This window comes from Xiphophorus couchianus, chromosome 3 (assembly GCF_001444195.1).
Source record: "Xiphophorus couchianus chromosome 3, X_couchianus-1.0, whole genome shotgun sequence".
NCBI lineage: Eukaryota > Metazoa > Chordata > Actinopteri > Cyprinodontiformes > Poeciliidae > Xiphophorus > Xiphophorus couchianus.
Window position 1 is genome coordinate 8,687,427 of NC_040230.1, and position 20,058 is coordinate 8,707,484.

General features: G+C 36.1%; 1 protein-coding gene across 1 annotated transcript; it reads left to right on the forward strand.

Annotated features, from left to right (window-relative positions):
- Nucleotides 1-6,005: 6,005 nt before the first annotated feature.
- LOC114142021 (colony stimulating factor 3 receptor) lies at nucleotides 6,006-19,920 on the forward strand. Its single transcript, XM_028013024.1, has 17 exons — nucleotides 6,006-6,149; nucleotides 9,669-9,767; nucleotides 10,940-11,014; nucleotides 11,239-11,532; nucleotides 12,304-12,436; nucleotides 12,596-12,762; nucleotides 13,329-13,498; nucleotides 13,643-13,799; nucleotides 14,092-14,174; nucleotides 14,266-14,473; nucleotides 15,118-15,306; nucleotides 15,500-15,601; nucleotides 15,843-15,989; nucleotides 16,064-16,204; nucleotides 16,305-16,401; nucleotides 17,422-17,500; nucleotides 17,842-19,920. The coding sequence occupies exons 3-17, from the start codon at nucleotides 10,948-10,950 to the stop codon at nucleotides 18,316-18,318; spliced, it is 2,511 nt and encodes an 836-aa protein (XP_027868825.1). The 5' UTR covers nucleotides 6,006-6,149; nucleotides 9,669-9,767; nucleotides 10,940-10,947; the 3' UTR covers nucleotides 18,319-19,920.
- Nucleotides 19,921-20,058: the final 138 nt, after the last annotated feature.

Below are 20,058 nucleotides of genomic sequence, written 5' to 3' on the forward strand. Positions count from 1 at the left end.
GTTGGTAATTCAATGTTGACTCTGTGTCAAAGAGAGGGAATTTTGGTTTAAGCGGAAAAAATAATTGCCGATCAATATTTTTATCTCAGTGTTCAAAATGTGACTCTGAGTTCAGCATAAATTGTGGGCAATTTTGATTATTAAAATGTCAGCAATAAATCAGCACTAATGATTTTGTGTGTAACTGCTTCTACAGCAGTGAACTGAGTGAGGGCATTTTATAGGAGGGCATATGTTATACTTTAAGGATCCAATTATGCTCTTTATATTGAAGTCCTGGAGTTCTGGTGAGAAATTTTCATAAACTCATAATGGCATGAATGTAATAGTAAATCTGGAGATTTTAATGATGTGTTTGAACCTTTTCCTGTTTTGTTTTTTTCAGAGTTAAATGATTTGTGCATCAAAACATCCGAGTATGAAAGTTTTAATTAACTGTTGACTCTTTTTTACACTGAAAAAAATAACTGTCCCTCAGCATTTTTATGTGCAACATGCTGAGGGATATTTATTCAAACATTAGTGTGGGTGTATGCATAACTCTGTCAATAAGAAAACATCCCCACAGGGAGAATAATTGCTACAAACAAACATTACAAAAACAAACAAAAATGACATTTACTATAGGTAAATAACTTGTCAATGCTGTGGAAATTCTAGAACAAATTAACCAGGGGGGCAATGTGGGGCCAGGGTTTTTTCATGGGGGCACAAAACAAAACAAATAAACAACAAAAACAGTGCTATAGTTCCTCTTTACTATATAAAGTGAGCCACAGGGTAAACAGCAGCTCTGGAGCAGAGACCCATCAGATGGCAGGTAAAAGTTGTGATCCTATCTTAATATAGTCGAAACTAAAAGAGCAACCCCCTAATTTTTTATTTATTGTTGAAGTGAAACTGTGAAGATAATAGTTGAAATTACTCCAATTAATCAACTTTGTTTGCATATGTTATGACCCTTGGCCTCTAAAGGACATGCAGTCTGTTTTTATTTATGCAGGTTCAGGTGTGGGAGCACACTCTGCTGATTGACTGCTGGAGCCTGAAGAGTTTTTAGTCTCGATTTAAAGGAACTCAGTGTTATGATTTCTGTGCAAACTTGTATCACAATAACAAATTAATTTAGTATTTTAAATACGGGGCCTGTAGGGGACAGGAACAGATCTGCAAGGGCACAAGTTCCTTTTAGCCCCTTTATAAAACCGTTTTGCACATTATGTATATCACATTATGTGAAAAATGACTATTATAATATGTTATTACAACAGGAACACAAAAATGTTGCGCATAATGTAACTTGCCAAACTATCTCCGAAAACTTTTAAATTAAAGAGTTATGTAAAAAAAAAAAATTTGTGCTACTTAAAGACTTTCCCCTGCTGGTAATGAAATATTAAATCGCTTTTAAATTAAGGGCCGTTAGAAAGGACTGGATAGGATTGTGCTTTAATATGCATTAACTCTGGTAATATAAAGTTTTTTTCAGTATGCAGCTTCTGTTAACAAAAACAGACAACAATATCTCTAATGGCACAACAGGGGCAGCAATCAAATTAGTGTTATCCACACAGGTGTGCTGGTAAATTCGTTTATTAGATAATTTCTGTTTTTTTGAGGTTGAATTATTATTTTTTGTTTCAATTGTTTTGTTTTTTTTAGCTGTAGCTCATCAGCCATAATATTACTTCCCGCCCCCCATTAAGACTCCAAGTTGATGCATCATGATATTAAAAATGCAGATTGCTAAGATTGCAAGAGTTGTGTTAATTAGCAAAAATAAATCAGAGTTCATTTTATGGTGTTCTACTTTAAAGCTTGTTTTTAGTATGTTGCATTCTGACAATGTTTTTTTTGTTGTTTTAATCTCAAGTCCACCAATCCACAGCTAATTTCCATCACTCTTCCAAATAAACTCCAATTTTATCAAGGTTTTACCCAGTCCTGTGTGTGGGGGTGTGTGCGCGTGCGGGCGTGGGTGTGTGTGTGAGGTTGTACATTCAATAACACACAGATCTTTTAAAGCAATGCTGACTGCTGCCCTTCACACACATTCAGTGAATGAGGTGGTTAGCAACAATAAGTACACGTCCTTGTGTGATTTGTCGTCTGTGTACTTCCTCCTGCAATATCTGCTGCCCTCCTCTTGTTGTTCCACTCGAGGCCCTCGGCAAGCCAGCTTTGGCCTGCCAGCGCAACTGACCTGTGGTAAGGGGGAAATCAATAGTCAATTCCATTTTGCAGCCAGTCTGTGACAGGTACTAGATAGGAGTGGATTGGGTGCATGTTGGGAGCAGGATCGTGAGTCTGAGCTTGTTTGACCCTCTTCTCTCCTGCAAGTACACAGTGTCTCATGTGGTCACTGTACAGTGGACAGAGCTGTTAAAGCTCAAGAACATGCTCTACTCCCTAGCAACTTAGGATACGATGACAAGTGGAGCTCTGTGTTTGCTCTGTGTTACCAAAGGTAAGAAGAAAACGGCAGGAACTAGTGGCAGGAAGAAGCAGGAACTAGCATGACTAACGCGTAAGGAGTAGCAGTGTACAACAATCTGAATTTTGAATATTTACAGCAAAAATATGTGTACCTGAGGTCCTAATGTGACAAACACAGTATGACAGTTTGTTTTTTAACTATAGATTCATACTGCTTGTCATGGCAATTAAATTAAAGGAGAAGAGTGACTAACTTGGTCCTTCACCACCTCTAGGTTTTACAGATGTCAGACATTATTATTAGGAGTCCAGACTTACAAAAACAAAGTTATTTGGCAGAGCACTTGATTTTTTTTCTTGTTTGATAAAGCTGATGAAGTTTTAAAAAAGTTAAAACTGTTATAAATTCTAAATCACAACCTCAAAACCATGTCTATATATATATATATATATATATATATATATATATATAAAATCCTTGAATTATTTATTTTTTTATCACATGAAGTAGGTCCCACATATCTCTGCCTTATTTATTGATTTGCCACATTGCAAAAAAATGCTGAATGATCTTGAAATGTCTAAGGTAGAGTGAGAGGCTGAATGATTGCTACTCAATTTGACTGGATCATATTGTTCTGGTCTGTCAGTGGTCTCGATTTTAGTTTTCCTGAAACCTAAAACGTACACAGAAATCCAGTAAAACGTTTATTTTACGTAGAGAAAAAAATATCATTAGTCACATGTAGTGGGTTTTGAGTGTTTTGCAATTGTTTCATATCCAAGTTCCCAATGTGGGGATCTATTGCAACACTGCAACTTCCTCCATTTAAGCAACAAGAAAAAAAAAAACATGCTGAATATCATAATATTTTTATGTATCATGTGTATATATTATAAAAAACACATTTCATCATTTAAATAACAAGTTAGTGAATTGGACAAAGTCTCTTTTCAATGACATACCTCCTTTATAATTACCACAGCAAAAGTGGTATTTTATTTACTTGGCATTAAGTTAGCCAATAAAATGTTGAACCAATATACATTTTCATAAGAACAACTTCTAAATTGGTAAGAACAATCTCCTCCTAATGATTTACATTTTTTGCACGTAAATTAGTCAGTACTTTTCTCTGTCAATAGTCAGTTTTCTTTTTTTTGTGTGGCTCATTTTAAACTGGGTCATAACCCTTTTTTATTTATTTATTATTTTTTTACTTAACATTAAAAACAGTTTAGTTAAATGATATTTAAACCCAAAAATGAACCTCTGTGACTAGCAGCACCAACAGCAGCTGTGATTAAAGTTAACAGGAGTAATTATCTGTACAACATGAAATGAAAAAGATATAAAATGATGTTTTCAGAAGTGACTAATTTGGGTTTAGCTACATATCAAGTGTGGGCAAGAATCGAAAGACGAGACGGTATTCTGTTAAGCAAAGTACAAGAACTGCAATCAAACCAAGCCGAGCTTCGTCAGTTCAGCTTAGCTCCGGGACCCTGTGCTAATTTTACTGCTCACTGAAACGTTGCATGTAATACCCAGTGGATGGAGAACACTTTGTTCATTAGTGCTGATTAGGAAATAAGATCAAGCAAAATATGTCAACTCATGATAACCAGTTAATGTGTTTTTAATTAGGGCCTGCTTTTCTCCTCTCCCGATGATTCCTGCTCTGAAACCCAGCGCCGCTTGCATTTATTTCCTCCTCTGGAGGCCTCTTGATTAAGAGTTAGCCCCTATTATGATTTTAAGGGCAGCTTAGTGACAGAGCAGAGATGCAGCTGTTAGATTAAAAGTTTAGTGGTTGAGCTCACTGGTGCATCTCGCTCACCGTTTGAAATGACTCCTCATCAATGGGATCATTTTAGGACTTAACAAGCTAATAAATGGGATATGGCAACCAGTTTCGAAGTGCCCTTGGGAGGGTTAAGCCACTGCTTACAATCCCATTTAAAAGCTTGTTCTATTACCATGCAGACAAAAGTGTCAACCTGCTGAGAGAGGGAGATGATGGCATTTTGAAGCAGCCCCAGTAATACAGCAGATCTGCAGCTTCAAAGGTCACCCTCAACAATGGGGGTCTTCTTGATGCAGAACAATCTCATCCTTTCAGGAAAAACGCTTGTTGGACTCACAAGGTAGAATAATGATTCATATACATTTTGTGACAGGCACTATCTCACTAAGTACTATCATATTGCCAAGACAACATAAGTTGATTTCAAGACAACATAAGTTAATTTTTTGTTACAAGACAATAACAATATTTTGTCAATTTTACAAATTGACAAAATACCAAGGTGGAAAATGAACAGAAAGGCTCTTTGAAATAAAGAGGTAGAGAGGAAGGTCTCTAACCAACCTCAACATCCAGTGCAGCTCCAATGTGTTTCATGCGCAATAATAGCTTCAATAACAATTTCTTTTGGCAATTTATGTGTGAATAAATCTACATTGTAATGTACAACCTCCATGTCTCTTTAATGTTTAAGACATGTACTTACCAGCATCTTTATTATGTAATTTGTCAACACAGTGAATCACCCAATCACATTGCAACAACTCAATGCATTTAGAGATCTATAAACAGTAAAGATCTGCTGAAGTTCAAACCAAAATGGGCTCAAAGTAAAGGGATTGAAATTACTGAAGTGATTGTCAATGTCATACAGCCTGGTCTGTGTATCTCAGAAACAAAATATGTCCTGAGATTGTCCTGCACAACTATTTGTCAGATTAATGTGGAATAGTCAGAAAAAAAATATAGACAGTAAGTGGCTGTTGACATGTTGGTGTCAAACGTCAGAAGAGAATGGTCAGACTGGTTGAAATAGCCCAGATAACCAGTTGCTACCACAAAGACCAACATGCTGATTTGATGAAATAAAAAAATATGGCAGTTTTCAAGACAAAAGAGGGTCCAAGTACAACCAAGGTGCACCTAATAAGGTGGCCAGTGAGTGGTTGTTCCTTTAATGCAGAGAAATGTGTATTACTAATTTATTTGTCATATACTTTACATTTTAATACATTTCCATGTTGAGTAGAACTTTTTAAAGTAAAGGTCAACTTGCTTGAACATCTATTGTTGCTTATGAACTTTACATGCAAGCTAATTGACTTCATACTTAGTTTGGAAATAGTTGATGAGATATTGTAATTTCTTATGAATACTGCTAAAAGCAGCAAAATAATCCAGTGGCAGCTGCAGAGAATTTCATGCATTTCATATCAGCATCTTGTTCATAAACCAAACTGTAATGGTCAATAAAGCACCAAGGAGATTTATTGGATTTATTGGACATAAGATGATGGATAATTCTTAGTTTTTCTGACGATGGTCAGAATGGTACATGGTGCAAAAATGAAAATATTCAAAAGCCGCCTGCAAAATATTCTTTCTTCCATATTTTTAAAAGAACCAGCTATCTCCTTTCTTTTGAAACTATGCTGGTAATTTAAACACCCCACTTTTCCTTCCCAGAATAGGGCCCCATCAGTCATTCGTTTCTTCCTGGAAAATAGTGAAGTTTCACAAATCAAATTCAAAACAAGGATGTTAGTGTTGCTGCCTCTGCGGCTTGGCTTACACACACACATACGTCCTCCAATCTGAGCCGCTTTGAGCCACACCATTTCATCTGGTGCTATCAGGGTTGATGAGAGCCTCTTGTCTTTCTCGGTCGGCTGCAGCTGCTGTGTGGTGAGTGGCAAGCCTCTCTGATGGCTCTCCTTTATCTTCGCATCAAGCAATTTGCTGCTCCTTTCATTATGATCCTTGTGCCAGATTGAAAATGAAAACTTCACAAAACTTGTGTTTTAAGTCACTCAAGTACAAGCGGTAACACGGACAAGACGTGTTTTAATTTCATTTTAAGATTGCTCACATTTTTGTGTCCAGTCTGTGTCATTTATTCTACACCTTAATGCGTTTGTGTCTGTGAAGCAGGTACAAGAAGCATCAAGAAGTATTTTATTTTAACAATTATTTTTGACACTGTGGTCAGCTTGTTTATCTTTGTGAAAACTGTAAAATCCTTCTAAGCGATGAGATACGTACTTGAATGTTGTGGTATAGAAAGCACATTCTTCTTCTTCTATCTTGAAAAAAAGAGGATGTGAAACTGATTGTTTCTTTTTTCTAGGAATGTGGGACTTTAGTGAATGCTGACGCAAAATCTTAGATTGAATTTAACTAAACTGTGTTTTAACTCATCATTGTTCGGATATAGAGACAAAATTTGAAACATAAATTCTCTATTTAAAAAAACCAAAACCTGACGTGAGAAATAAGTCCACAAAAGAGGAACCAGTAGTGTGAAGGATATTGCCAAACCCTGTGAGTGGGCGTTGTGTAACTAACCCCTGAAAGCAACAGGAAAGGAAATGTACAGAGACAAAAGGACAACATTTCTTTACACATTGCACCATGTCTCTGAAACAAAAGGAAAATGCCAAACATGTATTTACATTTTTAAATCAGGAACAATTCATGTTTGTTTGTTTGACAAAATACACTCAAGGTTTAATACTCTGTCTGTCTCTGACTATTTCTTTTTCTGTCCTTTTCTTGCTTGTCTTTTGTTACAACTGCAGGCAATTATCCATTAGTGGTGAGCAGGAATTCTTAAAAAGGCAAGAAGGGAAAGTGGAGGCCTTTTTGCAAAGAGCTGATAAGAAAAATGGGAGAAATTCCATTTCGCTCTCATTGCAAAACAAACATCAAATATTCAGTTATGGACAAAGAGGAGAAATCTCACAGTTTGAGTGATAGTTGTAAATGACTTAAATTATGAGTCACATTTCTGCAACTTTACATAAACAAAACATGTTTATGTAAAGTTTTTGGGATTTTCTTTTAGCTCAAATACCTTTAAATAAACCAACATCTTTTAGCTCAGCTAATTCTAAAGTGTTTCCAGACCAGAAGGGACAAATAGGTACTCCAGAATATTCTGGGTCTGCTCTGGTGTTTCCAAAGGAAAACACCTAGGAGGCATCCCGATCAGATGCATGATCAGATGACTCCTTTTAAATCAGAGGAGCAGCAGCTCCTCAAGCTCCCACTGGATGACGATAATGTTAGTGTTCAGGGTCTCATTTTGTTGGTCATGATTCATGGTTCAAGACCATAGGTGAAGGGTGAAATATTGACAGACCACTAGATCACTATAGACTGGAGCAGCGCCCACAATACTGCAAACAATGTCCCTCTTGGTCTGTCCATCTGCCTCTCCATCCTATCAAACATTTGAACTCCTGCTTCAGACTGATCCCCAAGGCTAAAAGGGAGAGATAAACACAGCTCTTCACAACTACACCATGAGCTCCACAAACAGGGTCCCGGTGGAGATCAACCCTCAGGGAGGAAACAAGCTTAATTCTGTGCCTTTAAAAGCAATTCACTTGCTTTGTATCCCTTCACCTGGAAACAGATTAATTATTTAGAGAATGTCTCTAGGAAAAAGGAGTTCTGGGTTTAACTCCTAGACATATTTTCCCACAACCCAGGCTCAGTTAACTGAAAGAGGACACAGGAACTTGTTTACTGCTGTGTTCTCGCATATTGCTATGAATTTCACACACAAGTATGTCATAATGTCTGTCTGAAACATTTGTTGAAATCACAGAGTCATCAGACACCCCTTACATGAGAACTTTTGTCTCTGCTTTTAGCATCGGATCAATTATTGGTTACTACGTATTATAAAAATATTATCCTATCTTTCTGCTTTGGAAGCAATAAATTAGTTATGCTAATAAATAAGGTCAATGCACTCAAGTATTTGGCAGATAACTATGATTATAGCTCTAATTAACAAAATGTCAGCTTTCAACTCACAGGGATCTTGACATTTACTTTTACACACAGTACATCAGCCCTGATAGTACCAATTTTACTTTGCTTTGTTTTTGTCTGTTTGCATATTTTTGCTCCAATCCTCAAGGACTGGTGTCCTTCATGTATTACATGATTCCCTCATTAGACTCACCTTGAATCAAAAGATGGTTCTGTAGCCTCTGCAGAACTTGATGAGATGACTAGGAGGTAATTTAACCAACACAAAAGGTTCATACTAAAAGAAACTAATCAAAAACCAGCAGGACAATCTTGAAGACTGGAGCTGAGCACCACTGCTGAAAACAAGCTATTTTGTACATAATGTACTGTAGTGTCTCAACATAGTCATACATGAAGTTGTACTTTGCGTCATGTACGTTTCTTTAAATATCCCCACAATCAAGCTAACCTCAAATTGTTTTACTGTTAACTTATTATCTTAGAAGTTCGAAATGAGTGCAGCAGTGTGCTCCATAAATCCCCCAGGAAATATACTTGCATGTTTTTCCCTTTTTTGGTTCTCGTTTCAATTGTGGCTTATCCTAAGATACTCCATTCTTGTACTTTTTCTCACCAGATAAAAATAAGGGTTATAGAATACAACAGGACACTGATATTTATTGCAAATTATTTTCCTGCATAATGTATTATATTCCATATATTGAGCTATTTGTTAAATTTCTCTTTGTGGTAAAATATTTATTTAACTTATGGTGATCATAAAAAGGCCCAAATCTCATGACAAAAATATTTTTTTAAAATTATCACTACTTTATGGAGACTTGATATTCCACCTCTAATGAATGGATTATTTTTGACTAGTTCACTTGAACCTTGAGCAAGCAAAAATAACTTTGCACCACCTGATGGTAGATATTATTTTTTGGAGTCTCATAACATTTTCTGAGAGCAGACTTCAGAAAATGACTTTAGGTCATTGTTTGTCAAGTAGGTACAAGATATGCCCAAGATGAACTTAGGCCTGATGGCTCCAAGACGTCATGAACAAGAATGGAAAAAACAGAATTGCAAAATATCTAAATGTCAAGCACCTATAGATTCTCACTGTTTTTGCTAAGATAGAAACTATTCGTGTCCTGATTTTTTTCTAGTATTTCAGACATTGTACAGTTTTCCAGTCATTAAACCAGAAACGGCTTTAAATATGGTAACTTGCATCTGTATATGTCAAATAATAAAAATGGCATCATGAAAATACAGTGATAAAAAAATGAAAAAAAACATTTTACATGCAACATGTACTGCATGTCTTGAACTGATAACCACAGTTGTGTTAAATATGGAAAAAGAAATCACTTTTCCTTCTTGGGATTATTCTTTTCACACCTTTAAATTTTTTGTTTCTCTTTTCACACACAGAAACACAACAATGTTGTTGCTATAAGGATTTTTCTGCTGGTGCTTTATGAGTTGGCAGTCAGATTTTCTTCACATCTGAACGTCTTTGCTTGTGTAATGGTGAGTATTTCAAGATCCCTCACCTATGTTGTAACAGATTTAGTTTGTTGATCCACTGTTAAGCTTTTAATAAGATAGATTGTTTATAATAATAACAATGAATTCAGTGCCACAAATACCGTTTTTATGTTAAAAAAAAAACACCCAACAAGGCTAGCTGCCTGTAACAGGTGGCAGTTACTGTCTAGATTAACATACGTTATGTTATGACATCATTTTATTCACAATGATGTAAATGTTAAATTTTCTGCATTATTGACGTTTCAAGCATTTTAATCTAAGATGGCGTGATTGCAGATAAGCTCAAAATGTATTATTTGTTGCTGCAGCAATATCCTCTCAAAAATAAACTTGTTTAATGATAATGGGGCAGCAACTATGGGGTGTTTACGCTCTTATTACAAACTAAATCTGTCAGGCTTTAAAATGAGGTAGAGAAAATAAAGATGGGCAGACAGCTGTGGAAGCACTTATGGCTGGGTAAAGGAGGGCAATAATAAGCAGTCACTGGTAGAAGCAGCCAGACTGCAGGATTTTCTCACAAACTTTAATCACTGCTACAAATGTGTCCTTGTCATCTTCAGCTTTGAGTGTTTTAAAGCAGCTTGAAGTGAACACATTGCACTGAAAGACATCAGACCTTAGACTTTTGTTTTACGTGTCACCGTACACGTGGCACAAAAAATCATTTTGGGTCTCCCTGATGTGAAAGCCTCAAATAATCACTAGTTTTTAGTATAAATACATAAAACTAAAGCGGTAAAGCAGAAACGCACAAGGTTTTGACACAGCGTAAACTGGACTTTAAGGTAATGTGTAGAACTGTGGAATCCTATAGAAAACTTACAGTGTGAGTTGATGGTTAGATTATTCCTAAAATTTCTGAGAGATATTATTATTCTGCTGCCTCTTGCAGAAAAAAAGCTTTTGATTTTCTAGATTACAAAGGCAATGAATGCAAGCTGTTTACACAAAACTACTGGGTATACTGTGAATCCCAGTGAAACATACAAAACACCATGCCTGTGATTCATTTTTAACTAATACAGGTTATCACCGTAATTCTTCTTTTACAACAAAACTGCTTCACTTGGAAAGGAATGGCATGTTGTGATTTGTCATGCAAAGCATTCAATTTTCAATTGATGCCTTTCGACTTGTTTGTTCAACAGGTAAGGTCATGATGACATCCACATGGATGTTGGTGATTGCCGTGCTGATAGACTCTGCAAACGGAGCAGGAAGTCGTGAGTGTTGTTTTTGAAAATCAGAAATTGAAATGTAAACACCTAACCACCAGTTAGAAGGACAATTTCAAACATCTTACTTTTGAAATAAAAATAAGATTAAAAGTGCCCGTTTTATGGGCACTTTCCCATAAAATGCAATGTTTGATATTAGAGAGATGATAAAAAAATGTTTTCTGCATTCTAAACTTCAAACATGTTTTTATTTATTTCATTTTCTCAAGCGGGTGACATCCAACCATGTGCAAGGATCCACACATCAAGTTCGGTGGTGCCTCTGGGTTCACCTGTCACAGCCACCTGTGTCATCAGAGAAGACTGCCCTCTAGTTATTGGACAAGCTGTTCATATTGAGTGGCGCCTTGGCAGTGAGCTTATTCCCAGCAGCCTTGCAGCCAATGAGAGCAACAGGGTTTCCAGTATTGTTGTACCAAACTTCAATCGCACTGAGGCAGTACTTTTCTGCTGCATCCAGAATTGTTCTCAAGTTGTCACTGGAGTCGAGATCCGAGCTGGATGTAAGAAAGATTTTATAGCATAAGTATGTTCAAAAATGAATTTCTATAAACAGATCTCGCTCAAATATTCTGCAAGGAAACTCTGCAGAGTCCTGCATTACACCTCTTTTCATACACTGTAAGTAGAGATGCAAATAAATTTGAGAGAAAGTCTTAAAAATTAATGTTCAGACATTCTTATCCAGTCCAACTAAGCTATTTAGAAAGAGAATCGGCAAGCACTTGTGTTTGTTTGCAAAGCTGACAAACCCAACCAAAGACAATTAAAGCTGTTTACAGTGACGTGTCTGCAAAGTATCTTATGGACACTGTACTGCAAAAAAACTGAAAATATTCTATAAATTTTTTTCCACTTCACAGCTTTGTGCTGCTTTATGTTTGCCTATTATATAGAATCCCTATAAAATGCATTGAAGTTTGTGGTTTCCACATCTGAAGCATTTGGTGTCTATGAAAACATTTGGAAGACACCAAAAGTAATCTTCTACATGTAAAACAATGTTAAATTTTAGTTTACACAAATTTAAGTTCATGCCTGAAATACAAACATTCAAAGGGCATAAATTCATGTTCTGTATCATTTGAAATAGGTAATACAAGAACAGGATAGACAGTGAAATTTATCATCCTTTAAATACAAAGCATAATTTGATAAACTTACCATCAATAACCAAACTGTAACATTGATTTCAAAACAGGAGTAGTCAACTGATTGTCATATATAGTCCTGTAATTAAATTGTTTTTTTTTTTTTTTTTTTTGTATAATTAGATCCACCAGAAAAGCCACAAAACCTGAGCTGTCAGACAAACTTCAGCTCCCCTAGTTCCTTGAACTGTGAATGGGAGCCTGGGCAGTGGGAGACCCACCTCCCTACAAAGTATACCCTGCACACTGAAATAAGGTACATTTCTGCCTGAAACTATAAATATGTTGAATTATTTTCAATGGAGGAATAAAGTTGAAGGAGTCAAGTTTGATGTCAAGGATCTTTGATTCATCGAGTTCTGTAAGCACTTCTGGTTGAACTAACATTTTGTTCTCGCTTTGTATTTCATTTCAGAGACTTAAATGAGAACTATACATATGAACTGCCACCAGAAGTCCATCACTATTCGATTCCTCGTAATGAATTTGTTCTGTACAGTGACATCAAGATCTACGTAAAGGCAGAGAATGACCTTGGAATGGCAACTTCAGGACCCTTAGTTTTTGATCCTTTACAGGCAGGTAAGTATCAACTGAAAAATAATAAAATGAAAATAAAAACCTCTGGTAAACAACCTTTAGGATAAGCACAAATCTAAATGGGAAAAATACAAATGTAACAGAGCTAGCTCACATAACATATAAAACAAATGTTAATTTCTTTTAAATAAAAGAAACTTAACAAGAAAAAGAAACACAAAGCTTTTACAAACAATTGAGTTTTTAAAAAACACGCAGTCATCTATTAGAAAACGATTAACAGAGAAGAATACAAGGAGTATTATTACAGCAGCAGTATTATTTCAGAAATGGTATAACGTTTTCTTTGTTTTGTACCAAACAAGATAATTTCTGTCATCCAGATGGCTTGGGAATTCAGTAATGATTAAAGAAATAAATTTAGCAGTAGTGTTGCTCTGGGTTGTTATTAAAGGTCAGCTTCTATTTTTATACAAGCTAAATTCTTATCACAGCATTAATCATAATGATCTACAAACTCTTGTTTTTTTCATTTAAACCATGCTTCATGAAGAAAATATTTTTTTTAAAAAGCACTGAAAATCTAATCTTGATTGTTTTTCTGTCAGCTAAGTTCGACCAACCCAGTATTGAAAAGGTTGATGTGGAGCCTGAAAGGTTAGGTTGCCTCAAGCTGAAGTGGAAAATGTCCCAGCAGCAGAGTTGGATTCTTCAAAACCAACTAAGCCTTGAAGTCCGACTTAAGGCTGCTGACAGCGACCAAATGAGCGACCCACCAGTGAGTTCAGTTAAAACTGTTGAAATAAAAGTATTCGTATTGCGTCAGACTTGATCTTGTTGCTGGAAGCATCTGAAGAGTATTAAAGCCCATCTAAAATTTACAGTGTATTTGATGTCATGCCTGTATGATCTTTTTTCTCAGATTCTTGTAAGCCAAGTGAGACCATCCAAAGCGGTCACGGAATGCTGTCGTCTCCTTCATGGAGTTCGATATTTGGCCCAAATTAGAGTCAGATACTACATGGAGGGCCCCTGGAGCGAGTGGAGCAGCAGTAAATCCGGAGTCACCTTGGAGACCGGTAGGGCTCGGATCAATTCGGAATGACACAAACAGCCACTCTTAACATTTTCCAATCTGATGCCTTTCCACTTTTTCCTCATCTTTTCAGTGTATGTAAATGTCATGTTGTGCATCTCTCATTGCTTCGCTCTGTGGCACAGGCTGAATTGAAGTATTGAGTTTTGTCGCAAATGCAGACAGTGAATCCATAGACCTGTCTTGTAGGGAGAAGTTTTATTTTCTACAGAGTTAGAGTAGAAGTTCATAGTTTTGACAAGTTGCCACACTGACAGCTGCCTCTTCCTTTTCAGCTCCAACTGGACGTTTAGACTCGTGGATGAAGGTATCAAGGAATCACACAAGCAAAAACCTAGACATACAGTTGTTCTGGAAGGTACCTATATGATTTCTTGATGCCTGTCAATAAGTTTTTTCTTCAAAACCTCTACAGGGTTGTATAAAGTCTCCCCTTTTTATTGTTTCAGCCATCAAAACGGTTCCGTGCAAATGGCCAAAATTTGACATATGTTGTCTTAAAACCAAATCCTCGTGGTAAAAGAGAAAGAATGTGCTCTACAAACGAGAAATGGTGTGCTTTTCAACTTTCTGGAAGAGTAAGAAAAGTGTATCTGAGCGCTGTGAATAGTGTGGGGGAATCTCCCCTCACTGAAATTAGGATTTACCAGCCTAAAGGTAACTCATATCATTTAAATAAAATATACTGGATGCTGCAAGAGTCATATTCCTCAAGCTTTTCCACATTTTGTCACATTACAACCACAAACTAGAATGTATTTTTGGAGGATTTTATTTGACAAACACAAAGCAGTGCACATTGGTTTAAAAACCACCTTTGTAGATCAAAATCTACAAAGTATATGTGTGTTTGCGCATTTCTCCCTATTCTAATAGGGAATAGGGAGATTCAGATGCTTGAACACATCTGAATTCCCATTATGAAACATGAGGGTGGCAGCGTTATGCTGTAAGAATGCCTTTCTTCAGCAACGACAAGGAAGCTCTTCTCTGTTGATGTATGGAGCTAAGTAACAGACAGTACTAAAGGGGAGCTGAGGGCTAAAGAAAGTCCTGAAATTTCCATTGAGGTTAATAACTGTATGCATCAGAGTGTAATCACATCCTCAAAGAGTCTAAATGACTCTGCAGACTGGACTGCATCTGAGACTCTGAGAAAATTGCTGTGTCCCATTAAAACATAAACACTCCTTTCTCGTTTGCAGTTACAATGTGACAAAATTAATAATTTGCAGGACAATGTATATGGAGTGTCTTGGTACATATTTTTTTGTAAACCTGAGATGTTTTTATGTCTTCAGCTCACACGGCAATCATGGATGTCACAGCTGTTCCTCATGATGACAGATCGTTTCTGGTCCAGTGGACAGCTGAGGTGACTTTAGGTCTCATTGATTATGTGGTGGAATGGAAACCTTTACTAAATCTAGACCTCAGCCACGTTCGTTTTGAAATTGTGAATAAAAACCAGTCTAGTCTCATCATAACCGGTATGTCAATAAGAATTTGCTTTACATCTTTCCATAAGCCATGTCGCAATTGCACTTTCATCTCTCACTACATGAATTCAAATAGTCACTTTTGAGCAAGATTCTTATTTTCTCCTTTCCTGAATCTACCTGTAAACACTGTAATTAGCTTATGATCACTGATCCACTCTGCCCTCTACACTCTCATCCATAGGCAGCTTTGAGCCCTACAAGCCCTACGGGATCTCTGTATATCCCCGGTTTAAGGATGGGATGGGGCCTCCTCAGACTGTTAATGCCTACTTGAGACAAAAGGGTAAGTCACCAAAGACAAACGGGGGATCACACAAAGAGCATGCATAGGTGTAAGAGTCAAGTTGCCTCAACTTTAAACAAGTAGAAAGCCTTTCACATTATTCAGATTACAGGAACAGTGCGAGCTCTCTTGGAACAGATCATTTCTTATGGAATGTTGCCCTCTTGTGGAAAGAAAATGATTAATTTGCTCATTCAAATCCAGATACACTCTAATACAAACTGTACCTTTCCTTTTGAAGCTCCATCAGCGGTTCCTAAAATTCAAATTAAAAAGACCTGGTGGTCAGATATAGAGGTTTCATGGGATGAAATCCCTTTACAGCAAAGGAATGGATTTATTAAGAGCTACCAAGTCTTCTACTGGGAAGAGAATGGATCTGTCAAAGGTAGGTTAAAAGGTTTGAATTGTTTTGAATGTAAAATGATTTTGAAGTTTTTTTAACCTTGGACATTTTTCTAGTTGAGAGTGCCGATGCAGAAGACAGGAGAGTGATCCTGAAGCACCTCAACACTGCATCTACATATGAAGCTTTCATGATGGTTAGCACATTTGGTGGGAGCCTGAACGGATCAACAATTTATGTTAAAATGAACTCCTTTGGTTGGTACCATATTTTAATTTACCATTTAGAGAGTCAATGAGCAGAATATGGATTTATTGATTAGATTTCATATCGCAACATATGATTTCCTTTTCCAAGATGCTATGACTGTTGTGATCACTGTAACTGCAATTGGAGTTGGACTGGCATTGCTGATCATTTCCATCATCTGGACCTGCTTCTCCAAACACAAAAAGTAAGCCCACCAAAAAGCATATACTCTAGAGATCTATGATGCAGTACTGTGAATAGATTTTTGCTTACTTACAAATTTCTTATAAACACTTATATGTTTTTGTTCACAACACAAGTTGAAATATGTTAAAATCCTTTACATATTGGGTTATTAATAAAATTCAATTGAATTCAGTGTATTTCTATAGGGTGAATTCAAATTATGTCGCCTCAAGGCACTTTGCAAAAAAAGTAAATTCAATCAAATCCTACAGACAGATTCAAAGTCAATCCTAGCTATCAAATAATTCAGTCAAGTTCAGTTTATACTTTGAAGTAGTTAAAAGGTTTTGATCTATGGAGACCTAACAGGTTACATCAGGCTACTGACCTGCAGTATTCAGCGTTGTGGATGAGCATTTAGGAGCAATGGACTATCACTTGCATTCTGTCATTGACTTTGGAGCAATCTCTCACACTGAGCATGCAAGCAGAGACAGTGGAAAGGAAAACTCCCCTTTAACAGGAAGAAACCTCCAGCAGAATCTGACCTCCATGACTGACTGAGGGTTTGAGAAGACTAAACCTAATAAGTGATTGGTTATTTTTGGTCAGCTGTGGTTTTCACCTTACATGCTTAGTTTGCCAATTCTTATGTCCTGTTGTTGAATCATGAATCCTGACCTTATAAGCAAAAGAGGCCTGCAGTGGTTTTGAACTTTTTCTGGGTTCTTTTGTGAAATACTGGACGATTCTTTGATTATGTGCAATTGGAGGAGTTTGGTAAGTCAACCTCTCTTGGAATGTGTTTTCAGTCTCCAGGTATGACAGTGACTGATCAGTTAACTCATGATTCATGAAAGGAGGACAGTAATTTTTAAAAATAGGATTATGTTGATTTGGATCTAGGTTTTTTCCACATGTAATCTGTATTATATTGAAACATGTTTAATGATTTGAAATACAGTAATTAACTATAATGAAAAAGACAAGCAGAAGAATTACATAAACATGACATGCTTTCTATTTGTTTGACCTTAAGGCTGAATGGTTACATGTGGCCAGTTGTTCCAGATCCGGCTAACAGCAGCATTAAAAGGTGGTCATCAGAATCAACACAGGTAATGAACATTAACAGCTGTCACAGATGTTAACTTAACATGATCACAATGAATACATAAGTGTAACATGAACTACTACAAGTGTTAGAGAATTACAAGCGTTTTGGAATTGTATTAGTTTTTCCAATAAATTAAATCTGTACGTAAATTAAATCTTTATTTGGAATATATGGACATCAAAGGATCCATGCAAGTCTAACTGTAAGATTAAATTATATAACAAAAAAACTAGTGATAAAAATATAAATCAATAAATCAATCCAGTGTATATTTCCAGTTTTGGCTTTGTGTGTGTTGTCCTTTTCTCATTAAATATATACATTCATTGTTTCCCTCTACAGTTTACCCATCCATCCTGGGACAACGAGGAGCCAAATCCAATATGCTTGTCCCATCTCAGCTTCCTGGACCTTCCAACCAAACTTAGCAAAAAAGAGGATATTTGGTTAAACAGCTCAGAAGACACCAGTGATCTTGGCGAGTCGATTTGTGGCTCACCGTTCACTCCTACATACTCTGGTTCAAACAGCGAGTCTGTTCCTTATGCGACTGTACTGTTGTCCTCTTGCAACGACCCAATACCTGATGAGCCTCATGTCTACCTGCGCTCTGAATCTACACAACCCCTCTTGGAAACTGAAGAGTCTTTCACTCCAAAATGCTACCAGAATGTTGTAAATGATAGGATGCCAAAAGAGCAGTGTTTCTTTGGGTCCTGTGATGATGATATCCCTGAAGGAGAGGAAGGCCCAGCTATTGTTTGGGATGACTTTCCCTTTCTGTGTGCCTTGGCCATGAATGAGAGTGAAAATAACTAAAGTTAATTTGCTGGTCATCAGAGTATGCTTGCTTTGAGTGTGTTTTTTTTTTGTTGTTTGTTTTTTTTGTAAATGAACCTACCCAGCATTATACCTCTGCACCAGTAGATTAGATTTAAATCATGATTATTTTGTTTCTGTGCTGCTTTTTACATTTATAGAAATACACTTTTTTAAATATATGTTTTAATTTTCATGAGGTGGTTAGAGGTTAAATGAGCAGATTTAAGATATATTTTTGCTGCATTTCACAAAAGTTTAAACAGATACAGGCCAAACGTTCTAATGTTTGAGGTCTTCTGTGCAGGTGAAGCACCTCTATAATCGCTGGTGAAGATAAATACAAAAATCTTTATATAAAATTATTGCTTTAGACCAGTTAATGCCACAATTTACAATGCTTAGTTGTAGTTCTGTAATACTATTTAGATTTATTTTTACCTCCTGAATTGTCTCCTCGTTGTGCAAATAGCCTTTGTCTATTTGTAGCTTCTCACTTTGATCTAAATTTTTACCATGAATATGACCGAGTTTAGGCAAATAATTGTGTACTTGTTGCCATTATTGTCACCAAATGTTTGAGGATTAACACACATCTGTCAATTTTATGTAACGTTCTCTTACCATTTTGAACAGAAGCTAATAGAAATAAACCTCTTTGTTATGTCATATATTAACCACAGGGAAATAAAAAATAATTAGGAATTGCTAATTAACACTCCTATGTGAAGTCAAGTAAATATTTTTAGAAATCTTAGTTCTGTTTATTTCATAAAATTGATCAGACCCTAAGCATAATTTGAACTCGTAATTTTGTACAAAATTAATAATAATTATATAAATATATATTTATTTTTTTTTAATAAATTATATATATATACATGTTTTAAGGGAGTGGTTTAAACAATAGCTGATTTGGCAATAGGTTAAAATATCTAACAATATTTTCTGAAACTATATTGTTGACCTCAAGATTCTTTACATATTGTGAGAAAACATGAATACCTCATTCACTGACTGGTTAAACTCAGCTGTAGTCCAAAGAAAGTAGCTTCACGAATATACCTTATGGGAATTCTGAAAGTCTTACCTTTACACTTCTGATTGGACACTGCGTACTGCTCTCACTGTGTTCAATAGTTATGTATAAAAACATTATGAAGATCAGTTAAAGAAGTTTTGGGTGGAAGCTCATGGAGAAATGTCTGCTTTTCTTCAAAAAGAAATAAAAAATATATAGTAAGAAAAACGTTCTATATATGATACATGTAACACCTTTCTGCAATGTAAAGGAAATATTTTATTACTTACCACTATATCTGTGTAAAAGAAGTGGTATTTTTCATAATCACATGATTTAGTATACAGTATATGTGATGTGCCTATATGTGTGATGGCCCATGTGAGAGGCAAATTCTTATATTCTTTAGCTGGATGATCACAGTACTGCACTTTGATAAATATGTAAATGAAAATGATTTGTGATTTCCATAACCTCTTTCAACCGTGTGAGTGAAAATTGCAATGTTTTGTTTCGGCTTCTACTTTATTCATGTGTTGTAGAGCAACCATCAAAAATAAAACTCTCATTTTTAATCATAATCAGTTTTACTCATCCATCCATCCTTGCAGGGCGGGTCAGCAGGGGGGATCCGGTGCCCAGCTCCAGTGGTCATTAGGCGTGCATAGTAGATGTTGTTATGCATACATGGTTAAAAAAAATAGTTAACTAGAGCAATG

Coding starts and splice junctions, on each gene's coding strand:
- LOC114142021 (XM_028013024.1), top strand. CDS start 10,948: ATGATGACATCCACATGGATGTTGGTGATTGCCGTGCTGATAGACTCT. Junction 13,499..13,642: donor ACCAAATGAGCGACCCACCA/GTGAGTTCAGTT, acceptor CTTTTTTCTCAG/ATTCTTGTAAGCCAAGTGAG. Junction 15,307..15,499: donor GTCTAGTCTCATCATAACCG/GTATGTCAATAA, acceptor TCTCATCCATAG/GCAGCTTTGAGCCCTACAAG.